General features: G+C 34.3%; 2 protein-coding genes across 45 annotated transcripts; both read left to right on the top strand.

The window, feature by feature from the left end:
* The first annotated feature begins 1,151 nt into the window (after positions 1–1,151).
* Positions 1,152–16,486, top strand: LOC108227496 (trafficking protein particle complex II-specific subunit 120 homolog). 4 transcript variants are annotated; one of them, XM_017402664.1, is made up of 10 exons: positions 1,152–1,750; positions 2,331–2,519; positions 2,667–2,849; positions 4,315–4,424; positions 4,588–4,647; positions 5,053–5,341; positions 7,759–8,051; positions 10,838–11,712; positions 12,881–13,801; positions 15,788–16,486. In XM_017402664.1, the coding sequence occupies exons 1-10, from the start codon at positions 1,340–1,342 to the stop codon at positions 16,006–16,008; spliced, it is 3,552 nt and encodes a 1,183-aa protein (XP_017258153.1). In that variant the 5' UTR covers positions 1,152–1,339; the 3' UTR covers positions 16,009–16,486. The 4 variants fall into 4 exon arrangements, with proteins under 4 accessions (XP_017258153.1, XP_017258152.1, XP_017258151.1 ...); XM_017402663.1 differs by having other exon boundaries at positions 2,331–2,540; positions 7,777–8,051; XM_017402662.2 differs by having other exon boundaries at positions 1,153–1,750; positions 2,331–2,540; positions 5,056–5,341.
* A 904-nt stretch (positions 16,487–17,390) lies between these two features.
* LOC108192829 (probable serine/threonine-protein kinase PBL28) lies at positions 17,391–22,239 on the top strand. 41 transcript variants are annotated; one of them, XM_064079616.1, is made up of 10 exons: positions 17,406–17,755; positions 18,146–18,344; positions 18,793–18,853; positions 19,147–19,260; positions 19,348–19,452; positions 20,249–20,379; positions 20,460–20,566; positions 20,654–20,758; positions 21,636–21,799; positions 21,898–22,239. In XM_064079616.1, the coding sequence occupies exons 4-9, from the start codon at positions 19,250–19,252 to the stop codon at positions 21,678–21,680; spliced, it is 504 nt and encodes a 167-aa protein (XP_063935686.1). In that variant the 5' UTR covers positions 17,406–17,755; positions 18,146–18,344; positions 18,793–18,853; positions 19,147–19,249; the 3' UTR covers positions 21,681–21,799; positions 21,898–22,239. The 41 variants fall into 41 exon arrangements, 29 of the variants coding, with proteins under 29 accessions (XP_063935703.1, XP_063935701.1, XP_063935702.1 ...); XM_064079619.1 differs by having other exon boundaries at positions 19,144–19,260; XM_064079618.1 differs by lacking the exon at positions 18,793–18,853 and adding an exon at positions 18,451–18,542.
* The last annotated feature ends 1,103 nt before the right edge of the window (positions 22,240–23,342 follow it).

The following is a 23,342-nucleotide window of genomic DNA, read 5'->3' as shown; positions in this document are numbered from 1 at the left end:
AATTACGAAATATATACCCGTACGTGCGAAGCACGGTTTAAAGGCTAATCTATACTATCTATACTATACTATACTATAATAAGCCAACATGGGTATAATTTGTAGTCCAAGGTTTTAGTTATATTTTTTGGTTTAGTACTCTCATTTTGGTACTACAAGTTTACAAATGTGGAGTCTATTAGTATTATATTGTTAAACAGTTTCAAATACTAAAAACACTCATAACAATTCATTATCATATAATATTTCATTAAAAAATTATAATGATGTTATAAATAAAATTATAAATATATAATTTTAAATATCTTTTTTTAACAAGAACCTTACACAATCGGCTATGTTCGGAAAAGATTTGAATTTTCTGATTTTTTTAATTTTAAATATACGTGTACTAAATTCAGATTAAATGTACTAAAATCCTGACACACACATATATATTAGGGTATGTCCATTTTCAAGTAATCGGGAGATATAGTTAGTTGGATAATATATTTAATTAAAATTCAATCTATTAATACTAAAATACTAATAAACTAATATTCAAATTTAAATTATGAATAATAAATTATGAACAATATACCCGCCGTGCGAAGCATGGGTTAAAGGCTATTAGTTACTCCCTCCGTCCCAATCAATTCTATACAGTTTCCTTTTTAGGATGTCCCATCATTTCTATACATTCCCAAAATAACAACTTTTTATAATATAAAACACTACTATATCCACTACATTCTCCCACTATCTCCTTTCTATAATAATAAAAACACTATTACACCCACTACTTTCCTCCACTATCTCAAATCTATTATTAAAAACGGTTTTTCTATGGTGTGCCCATGGGCACATGCTAAGCGCGGAAAATTTTGTGCTTGGATCATTTTGATTGGCTCCTATTTCATGATAATGGTGGATCCCCCTGCAAATGCACCAACCACACCAATCAAAATCTCCCAAATACAAAAAATTTCGCGCTTAGCATGTGCTCATGGGCACACACTAGCCAAACCGTATTAAAAACTATATGGGTCCCACCACTTTACCAACTTTTCATTTAACTTTACTCATTTCTTACACTTTTTCTTGGTCTCCGTGTCCAATCCCAATGTATATAATTGATTGGGACGGAGAGAGTATTATCTTGTAAACTGTGAATTGTGATATTGGTTGTGTAGGTTTAGAACCTTGCCCTACCGACCATAAAATAGTTCAGACCATTACACGCGCGCGTTGTTAATGCCATTTCCAGTTCCTGCACACTGACCAGTAGCAGCAACCAACGTTACTAATCCCCTCAAACACAACCACCCACTCCCCCAAGAAAGAGAGAGAGTAGGGAACCATGGAACCCGACGTGAGCATCGAGACAAGCTGCATGATCCGAATCGCCGTCCTCCCAATCGGCCAAATCGCACCATCTCTGTTCCGCGATTACGTCTCTATGCTCGATCGCCACCAGAAGATCGATCTCTCTACTATCAATTCATTCTACACCGAGCATCAAAAATCTCCCTTTTCCAATCAGCCCTGGGAATCAGGCAGTCTCCGATTCAAGTTCATGATCGGCGGATCTCCGCCTAGTCCGTGGGAGGATTTTCAATCCAACCGCAAAATTCACGCTGTTATCGGCATTTGTCATTGTCCGTCCTCGCCTGATCTCAATTCGGTTACTGAACAGTTTCAGGCTGCGTGTAAGCCGTATGCCGCGGCAATTGTGCACCGCTGCTTCGCATTTTGTCCGGCTGATTCACAGGTCAGTGTGAATTTGGTGTTGTTAACATTTCTAGGGTTAATTGGTTAATAATGCATTCTTATGAGTTTGTTTTCATCAATTGCTGGATTTGCGTGTAATTTGATATGTTTCGGTTTTGTTGATTGATGCTAGTTAACTTTTTAGTGTTGATATGCGACGGTTTCAGTTCCAGTAATATTAAATTGATGCTATAATTGATTTATATGTCTAATTGTTCTGAGAGCTTTATTTTGACTTGCAATGTTGACTTATGATGTGCTATGGTGTGTGTGTTTATGTAAAATTTAATTAGGTTATGGTTTTAAGATTGGTACATTGATGCTATTATATGGCACTTACCATGTTATGTAAATTATATATTATATGGCAAATGGATGCTATTTTGTTCATTTCAAAATGTGGTGGCCATGATAAGTCTACACTAGTTAGGTCCAATCTCATTAAAGAAGCAGGGTTTAGTCTCTCATTATTGACGGTCTGAAAATTCTCTAGCATTATATTCATGAAATATTCATAGGCATTACATTATTTCATCTCCACTGTTTGGTTTTCATTGCATTGCTTGCTTCACTGTGTTCAGCTAGAGCAGCACGACAATAAAAAAGAAGGCAGCCTGATTATGTTTCCACCAGCTGATCGGCAGACTTTGGAATTTCACTTACAAACAATTGTGCAAGATATTGCTGCTTCTTTATTGATGGGATTTGAGAATTGGGTTCTTCAAGCAGAATCTGGTGGAACGATTCTGAAGACACCTCTAGATTCCCAAGCAAGTCTCGTTTCAGAGGAGGTTTTTTTTTAGGTCTCCTGAAGCTTTGATTTTGTATATTTTTATTTATCACTTCTCATAAATCTCAAACAGTAAGGTTAGAATTCAAGTTTTTCTACACGGGTGTCTAAATTGGTCATAATGCAGGTGATCAAGGCAAAGAAACGGAGACTAGGCCGTGCACAGAAAACAATAGGCGATTATTGTCTGTTGTCAGGATCACCTGTAGATGCTAATGCCCATTATTCGACTGCCTTGGAACTTTCCAGGTTGACTGGGGATTATTTTTGGTATGCTGGCGCCCTAGAGGGTAGTGTTTGTGCATTGTTGGTAAGCATCCTCTATAATATAATCGAAGGATTTTTTTTATTAATATATAGGATCAGGTCAGCTTATTCTGTACAAGAGTAAAAAAATAATATTTTTTAAATACATGTAACTATTTAAGCTGTCTGTGGCTCTGTAATTAGGTATGACTGAGAACGTGTGCAGGAATAATTACTACATTTCCACTTTGTCAGTGGCTCCTTGCATTTATATGCTTATCTTTACATGCTATATAGGTTGACCGTCAGCATACAGTTCTTTATGTGTGTATCTTCAATTATACACAGTACTCTTTTAAAGTTGCTATGTGGTGTTTTAACTATATCACATACAATTATTGAGGGAATTTCCATGAGATTTAAGAGCTTTTATGTAGAAAACAGAACAACTATGCCTACTCTTTGGTTAGATATAATAATCAAAATGATTCACTTCATAGATGATCCCTCTGAAAAATTTTCTGTTTTCCCGAGCTAATATAGAGCCTGTTTGTCCCGGCTTAAAGCTGTTTCTGACTTTAAGCTGAAAAATATATGTTGTGTATAATAAGCCTGAAACCGACTTAAAGTCAGATTAAGCCAAAAACTGACTTAAAACAAAAGTTAGTTTGAGGTACGTTTTTCAGTGACTTAATTTTTTAAAACCTTTTTTTTATTAAAGTTACCCATAAGTCATAAGTTATTCATAAATCACTTTTATTTTTATTGTTACATTTTTAATAACCCATAAGTCATGAATAAGTCAAAATTACCCAAACAAACATTTTAACTTCCAAGTTATCACATTAAGTCACGTTAAGTCATAAGTCAAAATTTTAAACTCAGACAAACAGCCTCATAGTGTCAGTAACTTTATAGAAGTATATTCACCATTTATTGTATATACTGTACTATTTTGCTGCCATATATTTTTACAGATGCGAGAAAATTTTTAACGCTGTGCTGCATATTTAATTTGGTAGTTGGTACATTGCAAGATGTTTAAGTATTCGAGACTATAAAGTCATTTTTGGGTTAGTTGTAAACTTGTAATACAACTAAGCACAATACTGTAAGGTGCAAGTTTTCTTTTCAAGTGCTCAGTCTCTCTCATATAGTTTCCACTCTCATAGATACTTAATTCTAATATTTCTCATGTAGTTCTCATATCTTACAAGTAAATTCATTTCTCTTACTTAAAAGTTATTATCTGTTCGGATAGTTTAATTGATAATATGTAACTTACTATAATATTAAACAGTAAAGAAAGTTAAAAAATATGTTAAATCACATGTGGTGAGGATAATATTAGAAGTATCATGCATACTATTTGCATATGGATTTGAATTGACATGGATAATGCATTTGTAAGTCATTTATATTGTTTAATTAGTTTTAAATTACAATATGTTAAAGTTGCATGCACTATTTTTATATCTTGAATAAACCAAAAGTGCATGTATACCTAATGCGTATCTTACTGCTCACAGATAGATAGAATGGGACAAAAGGATCCTGCTGTAGAGGATGAAGTCAAGTATCGATACAATAGTGTCATTTTGCACTACAGAAAGTCATTTATACAAGACAATGCTCAGAGGTATATGCTGAATTTCTTTGTGTAGTTTCCGAGCTTATATTTGAGGCTTACTGCTGTATAATGGAAGCCTACAGTTATGTTTCTGTTGATTTTTCTACGTATGTCATGTTTCCATTACATGTGAAAGTTCTTGATGGTTGTCTTATTGGTGATGTTGCTGCAGAGTGTCTCCCCTAAGCTTTGAACTTGAGGCCACCTTAAAATTGGCGAGATTCCTTAGCAGGTAACTTATTACTTGAAGTCTAAAGTATTTATTTCCATAGAAATTAATATCTCTTTGGATGCTTGTATAACTTCTGAGTTGTAGAAAATCTAACAAATATAAAAATAAAAATACTGGAAGATGCTTGTGGTGAGGCAGTGAGGGTAATGTCAATATTTTCAAGTCAAATTATAAACAAACATAATCCACTAAAAAAACCTCATCACTACTTTTCAAAATTTACTTTAGAAGCCATTGCTGGAAACTCAATGAGCAAGCTTAAAATTATTTTAGGTTAAAAGCTCTCTGTCCCCACCCCCCTCTCGATAATTTATGATTGTTTAACTAGAGGTTGGTGAAATATAGAACAGGTTCATGAATTAAGGACATATTCTGCTTTTTTGTGACTTCTCATGTCCCATACAGAAGAGTGCAGGCCAAAGAGGTTGTTGAGTTGCTGACTACTGCTGCTGATGGAGGGAAATCATTAATCGATGCCAGTGATAGACTTATCTTATACATTGAAATAGCTCGTTTATTCGGAACTATAGGTTATCAGCGAAAAGCTGCATTTTTTTCGAGGCAAGTAGCCCAGCTATATATGCAACAAGAAAATCGTTTAGCTGCTATTAGTGCCATGCAAGTGTTGGCAATGACTACTAAAGCCTATCGTGTTCAAAGTAGAGCTTCTACCATGAAAAATCGCCCCCAATCTGTGAGTTCTATACAACTTGTCTGCCTTGGGATGTTTGTTACGAAAGAAAATTTAACTTCATATTTTATATAGGGTAGGAGGTAGTTGAATAATTAGTGTTCCTGCTATGTGCTGTTGATGATTTTCTTTGTTTATTACAAAGGGGAATTAAGTGTATTGCAAAGGGGTAGCAAGTGTAATACAGGTAGAGTCGAACCTCGAGTAAGTTTTAATCGATAAAGTAATAAACTTATTAAAGTAATATTATTCTCGATCTCAACATAATGAACACAATGTATTTTTACTCACAATAAAATATTAAACTCGATAAAGTATTTTTTTTTCCTTGGTCCTAAGGCTTTTACTTTGGTGATGTTTTTAATTGTATTTAAAGGACAGCTTTGGCTTCATTGAAGCTCATTAGTGGAACCTCTGGTATATTTTTTAATATCCATGAATACATTCTTCAGTGAAAGGAACGGTGGCGCTCAAGTCTCAACCCCTATGGTTGGACATGTTATTTGCTGGGTCCCACTTCCCCTATAGTTGAATGTCAAATAAAGAATTTCGAAGAATTGCAATTGGGTTATATATCTCATAGAGCAGTAGAGCAGGCACAACGCACTAAGACCTATTTATCTTGTTCCGACCTCTACAGAACCTAATTTTAAAAAGACGTATTATAGCGTAAATCCATCTTCATAGAGAAAAAACCCTCAACATAAAACCCTGCACAAGTACTTGTTTATGGGAAATGTAGGGAACATACATGGACGCGATTCTTTTGCTCTGCTTGTTCCTGTCTCTCTGGTCAGGGTAAAAGGATTATACAGGGCATCCTTGTCTATATTAGGCCATGTATTGTATATAAGAAAAGGAGTAGAGGACCGTAAGGGCCTTGATCGTAGATACTCCTTGAATTTCCTCTTTCAAGAAACAACACACAGTACTTTAGAAAAGAATTTAGTAGATGGATCTATTCAGCGACACTTTATACAAATATTAGCTACATGAGTTGTATGAGGAAATACTAATCTACTGGCTGTAAGAGAAATGAAATTCGTAAAAACTCATCTGCGCTTTATAAGTCGTAGGTTTAGCAGTTTAGGCAATTAAGGTATTGTAAAATAAACCCAGACTTCATAGTATGAGAAGGATATATTGATATGTCATTAGGTCATATTTGACCTGAACTTTTGGGCTAGTTCAGGAGTTGAAATCATTGGAGGATCTCTTTCTCTATAATTTAAGAGCCACCATTAGTCTCATTTATTATCTGCTAGTTACTGTTAACATTACTTGCTGAGTGATATATCTGTCTTCATTCTTGTTGGAAGTTAGGAACATGTTAATAACATTTTGTTGTTCCGGATATAAACCCAAGTTTTATGTATCGTTCAAGAGATTTGCTATTAAGGATTAACAGATTTGTTAGTTGGCCTTGTTTTGGTAGATACTGATGTAATCATTAAAAGTCAGGCCACTGCTTTTAAAATGTAAGAAATTGTTGGACGACCAGTAGACCAAATCTTACAAAAACTTGAGGTGTTGGAAAAATCAGTTGATGGTTCATATATCTTTGACAAACAAATAAAAAATTATCAAATTTACTGCAGTCACCTGGTATGTAAAATAAAGCATCACCAGTATAAGGCTTCATTGATCTCTAGTTCTGCTTGATTAGCAAGTAAAATATTAAGATGAACTGAAAAGATCACCGATAGATTTTATCATGTTTATTTTCTAAGTTGCATTCGCCTTTATCTGATACTAGGATACAGTCATCACCTGTTAAATCCTCTTGTTTCACTTGTTATGAACATGTCACGATATTGGGGTTTTAGGAGTGATTACTTGCTTATAGTTGACACATGATGGTTAATGTTAGGCTTCATTTGTCTTGTGTCGCTGCAGTGCTGCTACTCAATTGCTTTCAATCTATCTATGTTCAGTGTGATTGGTTGCCATTCCCCATACACTCATTATAGGGACGGAGTTTCCATCATAGGTCATATTATTAGTCCAAATTATGCTTTTATACAGTCATTGTAGAACTAGTACCCATATGCTACTGATCTAGTGATGAAATCCTAAGAGGCCACCATCAATACCGATCACAACTGACAACCAATGAAAATCATGCGTCTGTTATATTTATTTGTTATCTTCGTAATTTGAGAACATTTATCTAGTTACATATATTAATGTGGAAATATAGAATAAATAGTTTTGGTTAGAGAATATACTCTGTAGTTGAGGGCAATTTTAGTAGTTAGGATGATATATAAAAATGTCAAAATGTACTTCATTGTGGGGGCTGGCTTCTGTAGGTTGTCTTTATTGTTGCATTACTTGGGAGTATTATGTGTTTTTGTTTATGTCAGTTTGCCATACAGTTTAAGCCATTATATTTATTTTTAATTTTTGATGTTTACAAGGAAATTGATGTCGACCAGGCTGACAATAGTAAAATGCATCATCATTTGGTGGTCTCATTATTCGAGTCCCAGTGGAGCACCTTGCAGATGGTTGTACTAAGAGAGATACTTCTCTCTGCTGTTCGTGCGGGAGATCCACTTGCTGGGTGGAGTGCAGCAGCCCGTCTACTTAGATCTTATTATCCTCTTATAACTCCTGCTGGACAAAATGGTCTTGCTAGTGCTCTTGCAAATTCTGCTGAGAGACTTCCTTCAGGAACTCGGTGTGCTGACCCTGCCTTGCCTTTTATAAGGTATATGCTGGAACTTGAAGTTTATTTTAAGGATCAATTATAGCACTTAGGTTGTTTCCTTCATGTGCATACAAGTATATGCATATGTATGCATGTTTATTAAAGAAGAGATTTGTGAGGATTATTCCGAGATACAACTTGATATAACCAAAAATGGTTCCTTTCTCATTCTGTTGGACCTCATACTAAAGTGTATTGATGCCTCTCTCTCTCTCTCTCTCTCTCACACACACACACACACACACACACAAAAGAAGAATTAGGTTTACCCGCAAAAAGGTTATGGATGAACAACTTAAGAAAATAAATATCTGATTCAATGTATATTGATGTCTTATATTCTTATAGGGCTAACTGGTACGTGATTGCTGTTGTAAGCAACTTAAGCAGTAAGTTTGTGTTGAGCAATCTACAAACGCTAACATGTTTGTCAATCACGCTTCGCATGTGTATCTGTTTGAAAATATATGATAGACAATTTTGTCATGTAATTGAAATAATAGGTACTGGACTTTCTTGTTAAACAATTTATGGATCGTTATCTCAAAACGTTATTGATGAAGATTCAAATTAGATAGTATATCTCATCCGTGATTACTATTATTGGCATTAGACTTGTTTCATTTTGCTTGGTATAAATGTGTTGAACACAACCTTTTGTTCAAAATATTATGTGTTCAACTCATATATTTGGTAGAATAATTATTGACCTCTTTAATTAGACAAAATTGTTTATAACTGTGTGTTGTATCCCGACACATTGTCTTGATTGCAATTCTAATTGCAATTAATGGATGTTTTATACTGAGATTCCTTGAAGCATTTTGAGGCATGTAGATCCCCACCTTCAGGGTTCGTTTGGTTGGGTGGTGTAAGAAATCAATTATGCGGTAGAATCAACCAAATCCATACCTCATGTTTGGTTGAACTTTTTTTTTTTTTTTTCTCATACCATGCCTCAAACCCCCAAGGTATGAGTTTTTGAAACCCAAGGGGGGAGGTGGCTATGAGAAGGTGGTATGAGTATCATTCTTAATGTTGCTTTCATTTAGTCTTCCAAAAAACTTTAAAAATAACAAAAAATTTAATTATGTACAAATTAATATTAATAAAAAGATATCGGTCTTTCTAATGTGTGCCCAAGGGCACACAATAATCACTAAATTCTATAAAAATGGCCTATTCTGATTGGTGGAGTTGATGTGAATGCAGGGGGGTCATTCTCATTTATTATTCATCCACCAATCAAAAGGAGCTATTTTTATTGGAGTTAGGGATTATTGTGTGCCCTTGGGCACACTATAGAAAATCCCAAAAGATATCTACAATTTTTATATAATAAAAATAATGTAATTTAATCAATAACATAATAATATTTAAAATTAAACAGATTCATTCTAGCACTCAATTTAAAACATGATATCAAAAATGATACCTTAACCCTGTACAATCCTAACCCGATTCTTGAGTCCAACCCTATACCACTCCGCAAATCAAAAGACCCCTCGGTACTTCTAATCAAAACAGGATAAGTATGTAACTAAGACGCAGAAGCAAATCAAAAAGGGAAAAATGGATGTTGTGAATTAGAATTGGTCATTTATTTTGTTCAATTTATTTATTTTGATGCCATGAAGTGGCATACAGTGTATTTAGCAAAAGACTAAATATTAGGAACAAGTAAAATTCTTATCATAATCATTCGCAGTCTTTTTAATTTTTTTTTAATTAGTAGTCTTTTAAGTATATGTTTCCTAATTAGCACAAAAAAAGGTACATGTATCATGTAGATATGCATCCAGTCAATTAGAACCCATTACAAGAAATTTGAGTTGAATTAGTGATCATGATATTTTGAATTTGTTTGCAGTAGCTATTACTCCCTCCGTCCCAATCAATTCTATACAATTTCCTTTTTGGGATGTCCCATCATTTCTATACATTCCCAAAATAGTAATTTTTTATAATATAAAACACTACTACACCCACTACATTCTCCTACTATCTCCATTCTATAATAATATAAACACTATTACACCCACTACTTTTCTTCACTATCTCAAATTTATTACTATTAAATATAAATAGGTCCCACCACTATACTCACTTTTCACCCACCTTTACTCATTTTTTACCTCTTTTCTTGGTCTCCGTGTCCCAGCCATTTGTATACAAATGACTGGGACGGAGGGAGTATGAATTAAGCACAGTACTTCCAGTTCTACTTTTAAACTGCCTTTAATAATTTTTATAGACCCCCAGCTCAGTGGACTCAGCCAGCTAAATCCAGAGTTTGGCTTTCCCAATCTCTGTTGTAAAACGATAGGTTCGGCCTTTGTTATGAAGGATGCTTGTTGACAAGGCTATATGAAAATTCCCATATGAAATTATACTAATCTCTGATACATATATCATTCTATATTCTGCACAATGCAATTTGTGTCATATCCATGTCTGCCTTCAAGATCTGAGTTGAGAGATTAATTTAGAAGTGGTAAGTGGGTGGACAAGGGATTGTTTTATCATCCGGGCCTAGAATCGAGAGCCGCTAATACAATTAGAATAGGGATAAATACTCCAGTTCTGTCGACATTGATGTTTATATTGCAATAATTTAAATGTTATCGTTTCCTGTATACATATGAACATATCTCAATGTTAGACAATATACTTATTGTCAACATACCAAAATAAAGTTCTTAATGATTTGATACTTCACATACCTTTACATCATCCTCTTTATGTGATGCTCGGCTGTATTGACTTTTTTTTTTAAATGCTACCAGGTTGCATTCTTTTCCTCTCCATAACTCCCAAATTGACATTATCAAACGCAATCCAGCTAGAGAGGATTGGTGGGCTGGATCTGCTCCTTCTGGACCTTTCATTTATACACCATTCAGCAAAGGGGAGTCAACTAATAACTGTAAGCAGGAGCTGATATGGATTGTTGGTGAACCGGTGCAAGTGTTGGTAGAATTGGCAAATCCTTGCGGTTTTGATCTTAATGTTGATAGTATATATCTTTCAGTGCATTCTAGCAATTTCGATGCTTTTCCTATCAGTGTAAATCTGGCTCCTAATTCCTCAAAAGTGATCATGCTATCAGGAATCCCAACTGAAGTGGGACAAGTGAAAATTCCTGGATGCATAGTTCATTGTTTTGGTGTTATCACTGAGCATTTTTTTAAAGATGTTGATAACCTGCTGCTAGGAGCAGCACAAGGGCTTGTACTTTCTGATCCTTTCCGTTGCTGTGGATCTGGAAAGTTGAAAAATGTATCTGTTCCATTTATTTCGGTGGTGCCACCTCTACCATTGCTAGTATCTCATGTGGTAGGTGGTGACGGTGCTGTCATATTATATGAAGGTGAGATACGTGAAATATGGATTAGCGTGGCTAATGCAGGTACAGTATCAGTTGAGCAGGCGCATATATCGTTATCAGGAAAAAATCAAGATTCTGTCATATCAATTGCTTATGAAGCGCTAAAGTCTGTGCTTCCTTTAAAACCGGGAGCAGAAGTGACTATACCAGTAACCCTAAAAGCATGGCAGCTTGGTTCAGCGGATCTTGAAAATTTAAACAAGAACTCACATGGAAATCTAGCAAGGCAAGCGAAGGATGGAAGCAGCCCTTTGTTGATGATCCATTATGCAGGTAAGTGTCACATGAATGTGCATAGATTTTTCGTCACTGATATTTGTGATTCTGGTGAAATCATAGAAATAAGATATTTGAAAATTATCTCTATAATACCATACTTTTGAAGGCTGCTCAAAGTTGTTCCTTTGTTTTTTAACATCCTTAATTCATCACAGTTACTAAATAGGAATTTATGACTACGTTAATATTATCTAAGGATATGACAGCCAGCACTTTGCATTACTCTCATTCTTCACCATCTTATTTTGCTGGTTTACAGTATTTTCTTTGATTCGTTCATCAGTTAAACAGATTATATTCTACTATTCACACTTTTTCGCATTTTAATGCCTTTCTGCAGCTGCTCAAAATTTTTAAAATTATTATAAAATCTTTATTATTTGAAGTTTCCCACTTCTTTTAAAGCGTCCGTTTAACAAAAACCTCTCAGGAGCAGAAGTAACCTGCGCAAATATCACCATCAAAACCTATTTCCGTGTGCGGCAGACTATATATATATATATATATATATATATATATATATATATATATATTCTTCTACAATATTTTTAAACATCCGATAACCTAAAGATTATGTTCTGCAACATAATCAACAAGTAGAACAATTATTTTTATACATCGCACGGGCACAATGTTCTACAATATAACTAATAAGCAGAATTAATAAGCAGAACAATTATCTTAATGATCGTTAAAGTTGGAGGATGTCAGTGATTAATTGATAATGATGTTTAAGATTAATTATAAATGATAAATTATATATAAATTTTGGTAATCAAAGATATTATTTATGATCAAATTAAAATAATTATAAATGGTATTCCAAGACTCCAGTTTAATTGTGCACTCCATACAACTTAACTCTCTTTATATTACAAATAATAAGTTTTCCCAAATATATTTCCTCTACAGAAGATGAGAGATTAAGTTGAGTGAAGATGAAACAGTGTCAGGATATGTAGTGATTGAATTGGAATAGTAGCCCCTCTAAAGTAGACAAGCGATCTTTAGATCATGTAAGCATACTATATCTGAATTAACGCCTTTTTGACCTGATTGTTATGATTGTGTCGGAGAATCTAATTGGAAGTGATAATGTCTTGTAATCCTTGGTTGATTTTTATCTGAAGAACAATACTTATCAGCAAGATTTTATTTGCAGGATTGCTTAACCCAGGGGAATCATCTGCTTATGGGCGACGCCTAGTGACCCCATTAAACATCTGCGTGTTGCAGGGTTTATCTTTTGTAAAAGCTCGTTTGCTTGCAATGGAAATTCCTGCACATGTTGGTGACAACCCTCCTAGTGTAGATCAAATGGATGGTGGCTTGACCGAGGTAGTTGATGATTCTGAAAGCAAGACGGATAAACTGGTAAAAATTGATCCTTATAGAGGAAGCTGGGGTCTACGCTTTCTTGAACTTGAGTTGTCTAATCCAACTGACGTTGTCTTTGAGATTGGAGTCTCCGTCCAGCTAGAGAACTGTAATGATAAGAACTCTGCTGTGGTTAATGGTGATATTTCGGAGTATGATTATCCTAAAACAAGAATTGACCGAGATTACACTGCACGAGTATTAATACCTCTAGAACATTTTAAACTACCCGTTCTAGATGGTAACTTTTTAATAAAAGATTATTCGACAAATGCTCCTGCCAGTAGCAAAAGCTCAAGCTTCTCGGAGAAGAATATGAAAGCTGAACTGAATGCTTCTATCAAGAACTTAATTTCAAGAATCAAGGTAAGGTGGCAATCTGGACGAAATAGCTCCGGGGAATTAAATATCAAGGATACAATACAGGCAGCCCTTCAAACATCCGTAATGGATGTGCTGCTACCAGATCCGCTGACCTTTGGCTTTAGGATTGCCAAAAGTATTACAGAAGTTGTTACAGGATCTGATGTTCAAAATAACTCTTCTGCTGTAAAAGGTTCTGTAGTGGCAAATGACATGACTCCTATGGAAGTTCTTGTTCGCAATAACACAATGGATACAATTAAATTAAGTCTTAGTATTACATGCAGAGATGTAGCTGGTGAGAATTGTGTTGAAGGCAACAAGGCGACAGTTCTATGGGCAGGTCAGAGTCAACTTAGCTTCTTCTATCTGAGTAGCATTTGTGTGTGTGTATATGCATTTTCCTTAGGGTCCAGATTTTTTGCCTAAATTTGGATAAGTATTCTTTTTAGGTAGTAAGGTATTTCATCTGACGAAGTTGCACCGGGCACCTAGAAGATAAGCGCTAAAGCCTAAAAGAATGAAAATTAATGAAAAAAATTTGTGACTTTGTATTATGCTGGTCTACATGTAAATGTACATCGCATGTAAAAGGAAAACTGAACTTTAGCCTAGTATATCTGGATTTTCTTCAGTGTCAGTTTTTCCGTTCTACTGGAGTTGCAGTCCACCACTCCACCTTCTTCACTAGTGTCTTTTTGACAGCTGTCGATGATGGCGCCTAGTTGAGGGAAGAAGCTGGTTGGGGTAGGGATTACCTGTCTTTTCTTAGCCTGATGAGGAGATATTACATAATGCATTAAAAACAACACACACACACACACACACACACATATATTTAGGACAATGTTCATGGGCTGCAACATGGGTACTATACCCAAAATCGTCATCTAATCATCTATTTGACCTTTAAAACATTTAAAGAAAAATGGAAAATGAAATGTTTTAAGCAGTTGAAGATTTTTAGCTTCATTTTTTCTTTCTGCTTTTTGGAAAAAAGATTAAATGCAATAGATTGCTACAGCATGACTTAAAATAACTTGAGCAAACAACCTTGAATAGATTTTTAATTTTACTTTTGATGTTTCTAATATGGTAATATAAAAGGGACCAGGTCCCTGGCAGCCGTATGCCAGGGACTGGTTAACCAACACAAGCGCTGGACATGGGAATCCCCGTCCACTCGTCCAGCGCTGGACATATTAAAATTTTAATATGATCCTGGCCGCTGGATATGCATCCAACGGCCTAGGATGTGGGTGTTGGTTAAGCGCTCCACAGCAACCGATTGTTGTGGACCGCTACCCAATATAAAATTGGGTATGCATTTCCATTTTTAAGAATCTGCATTTCTTATTGATGGCACTATGATTGGGAAAAGGTATTGTTTGTATCTAATCCTATTGTTGTATTGGGTGTTGGTTAAATTACCTACACTTGTTTGTCTTCTCAATATTAGTTATTTGTCTAGGTTCGTTCCTTGCAACGGGGTGATTGGTTCAATTTTGAATTTTGTACTATTGTTTTCTTTTGTCTAAAGAAAAAATAAATCATAAAAGACCATTTAAAAAAATTGAGGGTTGGTTTGGTTGGTTATAGGTTTGCAGGTATACCCATATTTTTCAAAAAAAAAAGAAAAAGTTATATATAAAGTACTAGCTTATAACTCGTGCCTGGCACAAGTGTTCTTTATTCATATTTTTTTAAAATATTTTATATAATTTTAATAAATCTAATGTCAATAACATTAAAATAAAATATGATAATATACTCTCTCTGTATTTTCAGAACCAAATAATACATATAAATTTATATGTATAATATGTTATTTACAGGATTCTAATCTTATTTAGTATATTTGATAGATATTATAATATGAATATTTTAATATGCTGATTCGAACCTTAAACTTTTAATAGCATCTTAGATAGTGATATATAAAAAATTCAATATAGTGGTCTAATCAATTTGATTAGATGATCTAACAGTTATTATGCACTGTACCGGACTACAAACCAACGACCAAACTTTTGCATGTTTAGCTTTAATAATATATATATATATTATATTATGATTCTAAACTGACCCAAAATCATATCAAGAATTGTGATTCATATCAAACTAAAACCTGAAGTATAGTTTGGTTTCATTATTGTTTCACGTTCTTCATGTCCCCCTACTAATAACTCGGTGGTGGAAATGATATGTATTTATTTTTACAACATTGATCAATCTACAGACAAGTTTCTTGATGAATAGTAGTATGAATTTATACTGAAATCAATTTACAGACAATTGTACTGATGCACCCAATTCCCTTGAAATCTAGGTGCTTTGAGTGGTGTCAAAATGGAGGTACCTCCACTTAAGGAAATCAAGCATGCATATTCCCTTTATTTTATGGTCCCAGGTGAGTACACACTCTTAGCTGCTGCCGTGATTGATGATGCTAGTGAAGTTCTCAGGGCTCGTGCAAAATGTAAATTGCTTGATGAACCCATCTTCTGTCGTGGCCCTCCATTTCATTTACGAGTTAATGGGACTTTGTAATTCTTCCCCAAATGCAATAAGATGAAATCAAGATGTCAGTTAGCTTCTTCAGAGGATAATTTTGGTGTGAGGCCTGGATGGAGCTTCTTGAGTCTGAGGGAGGGGCATGATCAACATTTGAACTTTGAAGTGATTCTTATTTTTATCTCTTCTACGAGTTCAGTTCTTGAAGATGGTTTAAACTGTATGCCTTTGCTTTTTATGAAGTCTATCCATATATCATGGCACATCATCTCCTGGAGACCTCAGTACGTAAATTTTCTTGAGCCTTGTATGAGAAACTTGTAAAGTTTGTGATTTTTCTCTTTTTTAAATTTAGCTCTCATACGAGAAGCTTCTGTTTTCTATTGCGACGGTGATAGGTTTGATAATCGTCTGAAAATAGCAAATTATTGTTACTGTTGTAATATTTACCACTTGTGGAAATTGATTCTAGTTTCTGAGGAGAAAATCATGTTAGTCATATATTTTTCCAGCATGGACGCATGGTATAACTTGTCAACTACTATTATTAATGACAGCTGGACCAGCAGCATTTTCATTTTCCAGTAATTGCTTCCAGGACTTAATATTTTCCACCACCCTGGAATTGAAATAAATTGGTGTTAGGAATGAATTCTAAAAATAATAATTATATATGCTTAGAGTGGAATTGGAAATCCGAAATTTGGTCGGAAGAAGTTTTATAATATGGGTGAACAACGGCTGTTTCTGATGGGTCTATTAAAATCGGGTTTGATGAAGATCGAAGAAGATTTTACAATTTAGGGTGTTGCGGGATTTTCTCTGTAGTGGGGTTTGGGCGACGGTAAAATGCACTTTGTACATTAAGATTATGTCGTAGCAGATCAGATGTTGAGCATTCAGCTCAGAACTTTGAAGTAAATATACGATTCTAAAGTAAAACAGAATTGCAGTAACTAGAAAAGAGTACTAGTAAAATCGGCTGCATGAAATTGGAGTTATTTGTAAATTTTCTTACGAATCGTCAAGTCTATTTTAAAGTTGTTCACTTGTAAGAAAATAATGTATTCACTGAAATGAATTGCCAGTCCAATGTAACCTTTTCTAAATAGTGTGTTGATTTATTATTCTATTCCTAGCCGCTATTCAAAATTTTAAAATGAGTAGTCTAGTCTAGTCAAACAGTAAGATTCTTCAAATAATTTTATTTATTTAGCTGCATGCTATCCAATTTTTTCAGTATCTAGTCACTTCAACTGTTTTAAAATAATAATTCAACAATTTTAATATTATTGTACCACTTGAAATCCCTATATATACATTTGGATTCCTGCGGTGAAAGCAAAACGTAGCAAGCAAAGTACGTTCATTCAAATTTCTTTTAATTCTAAGTATTTTTTTTTATAAGCTTGTTAGACATATCTACAATGTACTTTTTATATATCTATTATACGAGAACACGTTATTTGCCTGAGCAAATTTATTCATGCTAAAAAGACTTAATACTCCTTGCTGAACCTGCGTTTATAAACTCAAAAAAATCTATTTCATGTAAAATGACTATCCAACCCTTCCGAAGCCTGCTCCGAACCTAATTCTCGTCTTAGATTCTCCGGCAGAAATTATCTCTTTCTGCTTGCCTGCTCGACTTCCTCCATCTTCCAGTTATAATCATGTTAATGCCTATAGTACGGTTTTCTCTAGCAAATAGGGATTTTCCAATTTTAATCATCTCAGATTCTCAATCCGTCAGTTGTCGACAACCTTCGCTCGGGTTACCAAGGTGCATATTATTTTTTATTCAAGTGATCATAGTTTGCTTTAGTTGTTTGTGGCTTTCGCTATGTGTGTATTGTTAGTACTTAGAATAAATTTTAGACATGTTCTTCTTTGAATCAATTTTGTGTATGATACACTTGGTTTACTTCTATGGTTAGTTTTTTAGAATAAATTTTAGACATGTTCTGCTTTGAATCAATTTTGTGTATGATACACTTGGTTTACTTCTATGCCTGCAAGGTTTTTGTTAAAATGTCTCTGAGAACCCGTTTACTTTCTTTCTTTATATTACTCAACTTGGTAGCCCGTATTTTGATTTTGTAGACTTTTAATGGTTTTTGACAAGCCTTTATTTAAATATTTTGATTTGGGTGTGCCAATTTTGGCTTTGCAGTTGTCGGGTTTGTGTGATATTATTCAAAGCATATGGTGAATTTGTTGATGAGAATGAGAGTGAATGAAGGTTTCAATTTGTGATTTGTGAAGAAAATGCAGTTTTCAGGTTTTGAAATTGCTTTCAGGCGATCCTGACAAAGTTACGGTGGTGGAAGCCTTGAGTGTTGCTTGTGTCGATTTTTCAGCTGTTGGTGTGGGTATGTTCTCTTGACAGCTTACTTGGTTACCACTATCCGCAAATTCTAAAACTTGTGAGGAATATATATAATCATATTTATGTTTGGTATGATTTTCTGGCGCTAGATTTTTTCCCGAGAGGAACTTGAAAAACTCTGTTGGGATGATATAATTAAAAACTGATAAAATTTCAAAGTTCAGTTACGGCTGGATCATCGGTCAGCACCCTCCTTTTGTTAAGATTTTTGTAGATGTATTTATTTCTTCGATCCGACAAGCTTGTTATGAATTTTGATTTCAAGTCTCTGCATTTAGCTCTAAAATTTTGGTTGAGAAAGGTCAATATTTTTACTTGTTTTGTTCCAGCAGTGATCATGTAATCATCTAGGGCGTGTCACTGAATTTTATAGTAGCTAGAGTTGAACTTGATTGATTTTTCTTGGAAAGTTTTTTCCTCCTAATTTACAGAAGAATTGTGTTGGTCACTCGTAGCTTCCTGTGAAATACTCAAAGCTATCTGCGGTTTGAGGTACATGATTGTACTGTGGTGTTAATTAATATAATATTATGATTCTTGTCACTTTTCTTTATAGTAGTATGGTGCTTTATTGTGTAAAACTTTTACTGGTGAACAGTCTATGTCGTGCAGGCTATTAGATAACAAACAGTCTATGTCATGCTCATCCTAATTTAAATCAGTTGGTTAGCTTATTTTGCTTATATATAAAGGAAGATTAATTAAGTCTCTGAGATTAATGATATGGTAATTGGTATGGTGCATGTGCATGCTTACCAATCTTAATGTTCTTTTTAATGAAGCAGCGAGAGGACTTGCTTTTCTCCATTCAAGTACAGAGATTGGAGCTCCTATAGTTCATAGTTCACAGGGACTTCAAATCCACCAATATCCTTTTGAACGATAACTATGAGGCAAAGGTAAATTATCCTCTGTTCTCTCTTATAAAGGACAGAGATTAGCTTTATGTTCCTGTTCTTACAAAGTTAAATTGTCGAATTTCTCAGATATCAGATTTCAGGCTTGCAAAGTTCATGCCTGATGGGCATGAAAACTGTGTTACCGCCACAGTTCTTGGTACCTTCGTCTACTTTGATCCTGAGTATAAATTGGTATGCTTTTTAATGCAATTAACATAACTACTCCTACTTGGTTGTGTCTGTCCATATATAACTAAAAGTACTACACCAGATCCATTTAATTCAACATGAAGAACATAGTTCAGGCGTCTAGGCAAAGCAACCAGAAGAATAATCTGTCATTGGTTCGGTTTATCAATAAATTGTGACCGCATTCAGATTCTTACTGGTGGTCGTTTTCAGCAACGACTCAGCACCTAATATATAAGTATGTTGGCCTGTGGAAATCTGAACTAAGAGCTTATAGTACTGCTGCTACTGCCTTCTTATTCAATGAATCACTTGCTGCTGTTACTATCAGAATTCAAAATGAATCTTAGAAACAAATATAGAAACGTAGTAACATAAAAGATATGGATGTGGATGAACAAACCAGGTCTCCTTCAGTTGCCATTAATCGTCGTACTTAGTAAAATATAACCTGGTTTCAATGATGTCCTGGGAAAAAATATCCCAACTCCCATACCCAAAATTTATTGGTAATAATTCAGCAAAGATCTTTAGATTATTTGCGAGAACAATGAATTTATAGAAAAATAATTAAATAGAGAGCTGAAAGATATCATTTACATAAGCTCATTCCTGATTCTCCCCCTCTCTTTTTCTACATAAGAGTCTACTGTATTATGTTTATTAAATTAAGATCCCGTATTATGCTCCCATATACAGCCAGATAAACAAATACTACTACTTTGTTTCACCAACACAGCGCATGAACTGCACAACCGACTGACAGAAAGGCTAACTCATTACAAGTGCAAGATTTCAGTCGAACTCTGCAATTTTGCCTAAATGTACCCGACGTGGATAAGCTGAAGACACATATCCATTTGAAACTTCTCATGTGTCTTAGTAAGCTTGCGAACAAGGATGCAGCTGTAAATATGCCCTCAAAAATTGGTCTCTGAGATTAATGATATGGTAATTGGTATGGTGCATGTGCATGCTTACCAATCTTAGTGTTCTTTTTAATGAAGCAGCGAGAGGACTTGCTTTTCTCCATTCAAGTACAGAGATTGGAGCTCCTATAGTTCACAGGGACTTCAAATCCACCAATATCCTTTTGAACGATAACTATGAGGCAAAGGTAAATTATCCTCTGTTCTCTCTTATAAAGGACAGAGATTAGCTTTATGTTCCTGTTCTTACAAAGTTAAATTGTCGAATTTCTCAGATATCAAATTTCAGGCTTGCAAAGTTCATGCCAGATGGGCATGAAAACTGTGTTACCGCCACAGTTCTTGGTACCTTCGGCTACTTTGATCCTGAGTATAAATTGGTATGCTTTTTAATGCAATTAACATAACTACTCCTACTTGGTTGTGTCTGTCCATATATAACTAAAAGTACTACACTAGATCCATTTAATTCAACATGAAGAACATAGTTCAGGCGTCTAGGCAAAGCAACCAGAAGAATAATCTGTCACCTCTGAGGCAAATATATTGTAGATAAATAATAGACAACTGCACTGAAACTCTATAGCTCACTAGCTGTAGACCCTAGTGCACCGAAAGTAACCTGTCAGAACCAAGTTAATGATTTGGAACATATCTATGTAATCAATAGATTAGTTAGTCTGCCTCGCCGAATTATAGGTCATTGATCTGCAAGTTTTCTACTTGAGAGTAAGGAGACGGGAATTGCATTATTAGTTGCTTAAACTTAGTTCATTTGTTAACCTGTTCACTCTATAGTAAAATTCTGCTTTTCAAGTATAGTTCTCTAATGTAGACCATTGCAATAGTTTATACAAGAAATTTCAAGTTTATCTAATGCAATAATTTTCCAATTCCTTTAAATATAGTTTCTTCTTCTCTCTACAACTTATATCTGCTCTAAGTCTTGGATTTTTTTTTTTTGTTATAGGATCTGGTCTAACCATATATTTACAGTATTCTTGTTCCATCTGACTCTAAATTTCTCGTATGATGGTTCCTGATCATAATATTGAATTTCTGTTATTATAGAATATTTACATTATATGCCTGCTTTTTAGGTTTCTATACTGAACAACTGACAATATGAGCCTAGTACTGAAGTCTCGACTCTCGAGTTAGTTTTGGTTTAGTTTATGAATCCATTTATAAATTTAGCATATGAAAATAGTGGTACCCTAATACAAACTACTGTTCTATCGAATTTGTTACTTCAAGGATGTTGAAAACTCACGTGATTACTTCAAGGGAAGGCATGCCTGATGCAATTTCTGTTGACAAGTAAGTACCAGCAAGGGGAGAACCCAGATCCTGTGTTTCATGACTCGGTGTCCAGCCAAAAAGAAATCCCTCCCTCTGCAGTGCAAGACAAGTACACTAAGGTCTTAAACGACTCCTTTCTAGAACCTGATTTCTAGAACAAAAGTAGTCTTAAACGACTCCTTTGTAGAGACTTAGTTTTTAATTTTTTTGGTGGCAGGTTAAGGTCTTAACTCTTAAGGATCTTGTCCTTCAGTACACTAAGCGCCAGAAGGCTCAAGTCACCTAAAAAGAATCGGACTGTACGGCCTGATAATTTTGAGAGTTTCTTTCCACTTATTCCTTTGTCATGAGACAGAGAGACTTGTCTACTGCATGTCACTTGAATCAGTTTTTTTTTTTTTCTCTGTTAATCGCTATTTTTACGAGTATACAGTCTCTCCCATTTCATGCAACACTTTTATTGAGCATGTTTGTGCACTTATTAAATAAGTGATTTATACCAGGCCCGTGCATTGCACGGGCACTGATGCTAGTTATACTAAATCTTGTCATTTTTATATTTTCATTTCAAATGGCAAATTGAGATACAATCAGCCAGATTATGAAAATCATTTCATGAGTCGAAATAATATTATTAAGCTGATTACATCCTTTTCCGGCTTAAGATACAAATATTGTACTAGTCAAAATTACAGAAATTTTTATCACTTCCATGAAATTCAAATGGAAGAAATTATCAATGAGAGAGTAAGAAGATTAACCGTAGTTTATAATCTAAACGAATTATCAGATATAGAAAGTAATTGTAGCCAATTTCATGAATGTCCCATGTCCCATATTATTATATATGAGATAACGTATTTATATTTTAAGTTATCAGAATCAATTTTTTTTATATTACCACAATGTATTATGAATCTTATATAATCTAAGTAAAATTGAATCAAAACATTGTTTAAATCAAATAAACAATTTCGAAAATATAGTAATATATACTCCCTCTATCCCACCCATTTCTTTACATTTTCCTTTTTGGGGTGTCCCACCCAATTCTTTACATTTCAAAACTTACCAAAAATAGTCAATGGGTCCCACGTCCCACCACTTCTTCACTTTTTTTCTTTTTCACATTACTTTTACTCCACAATCTTCTTTTTATACATTAATGTCCCACCACTTTACCTATTTTTCTTCATCTTTTCCACTACTTTATACATATTTCTTAACATTCGTGCCCAACCCATTCGACGAGAAATGAGTGAGATGGAGGGAGTACTTTTTTTTGAAATATACTACTCTTAATCATATTAACCGGGGGATAAATATCAAGTAGGTCACTCGTTTCGTCTAAATGTATAAATTGAATGACTGATTCCCAAATTGACACAAATGAGACACTCATTAGAAAAATTTGTATAAAAAATATCACTCTATCGTTAGTCGAAATTTTGAAAGTATTATATATTGAGTTTCACACATTTTTTATGAATGGTATTACATCTAAATGAAAGATTGAGTTCTAGTATTTTAGATAATATTTTTAGATTTTTAAAAATTTATCTCCTATTTATTTATATTTAAATCAAATAAAACAATTAAAAAATTTAAAATAAACAGTTGATAAAATTTTAAAAATCTTAAAATATTAGCGGAAATAGTAGA

Source organism: Daucus carota, chromosome 6 (genome assembly GCF_001625215.2).
Source record: "Daucus carota subsp. sativus chromosome 6, DH1 v3.0, whole genome shotgun sequence".
Taxonomy (NCBI): domain Eukaryota; kingdom Viridiplantae; phylum Streptophyta; class Magnoliopsida; order Apiales; family Apiaceae; genus Daucus; species Daucus carota.
This window is presented reverse-complemented; position numbering and strand designations above follow the sequence as displayed.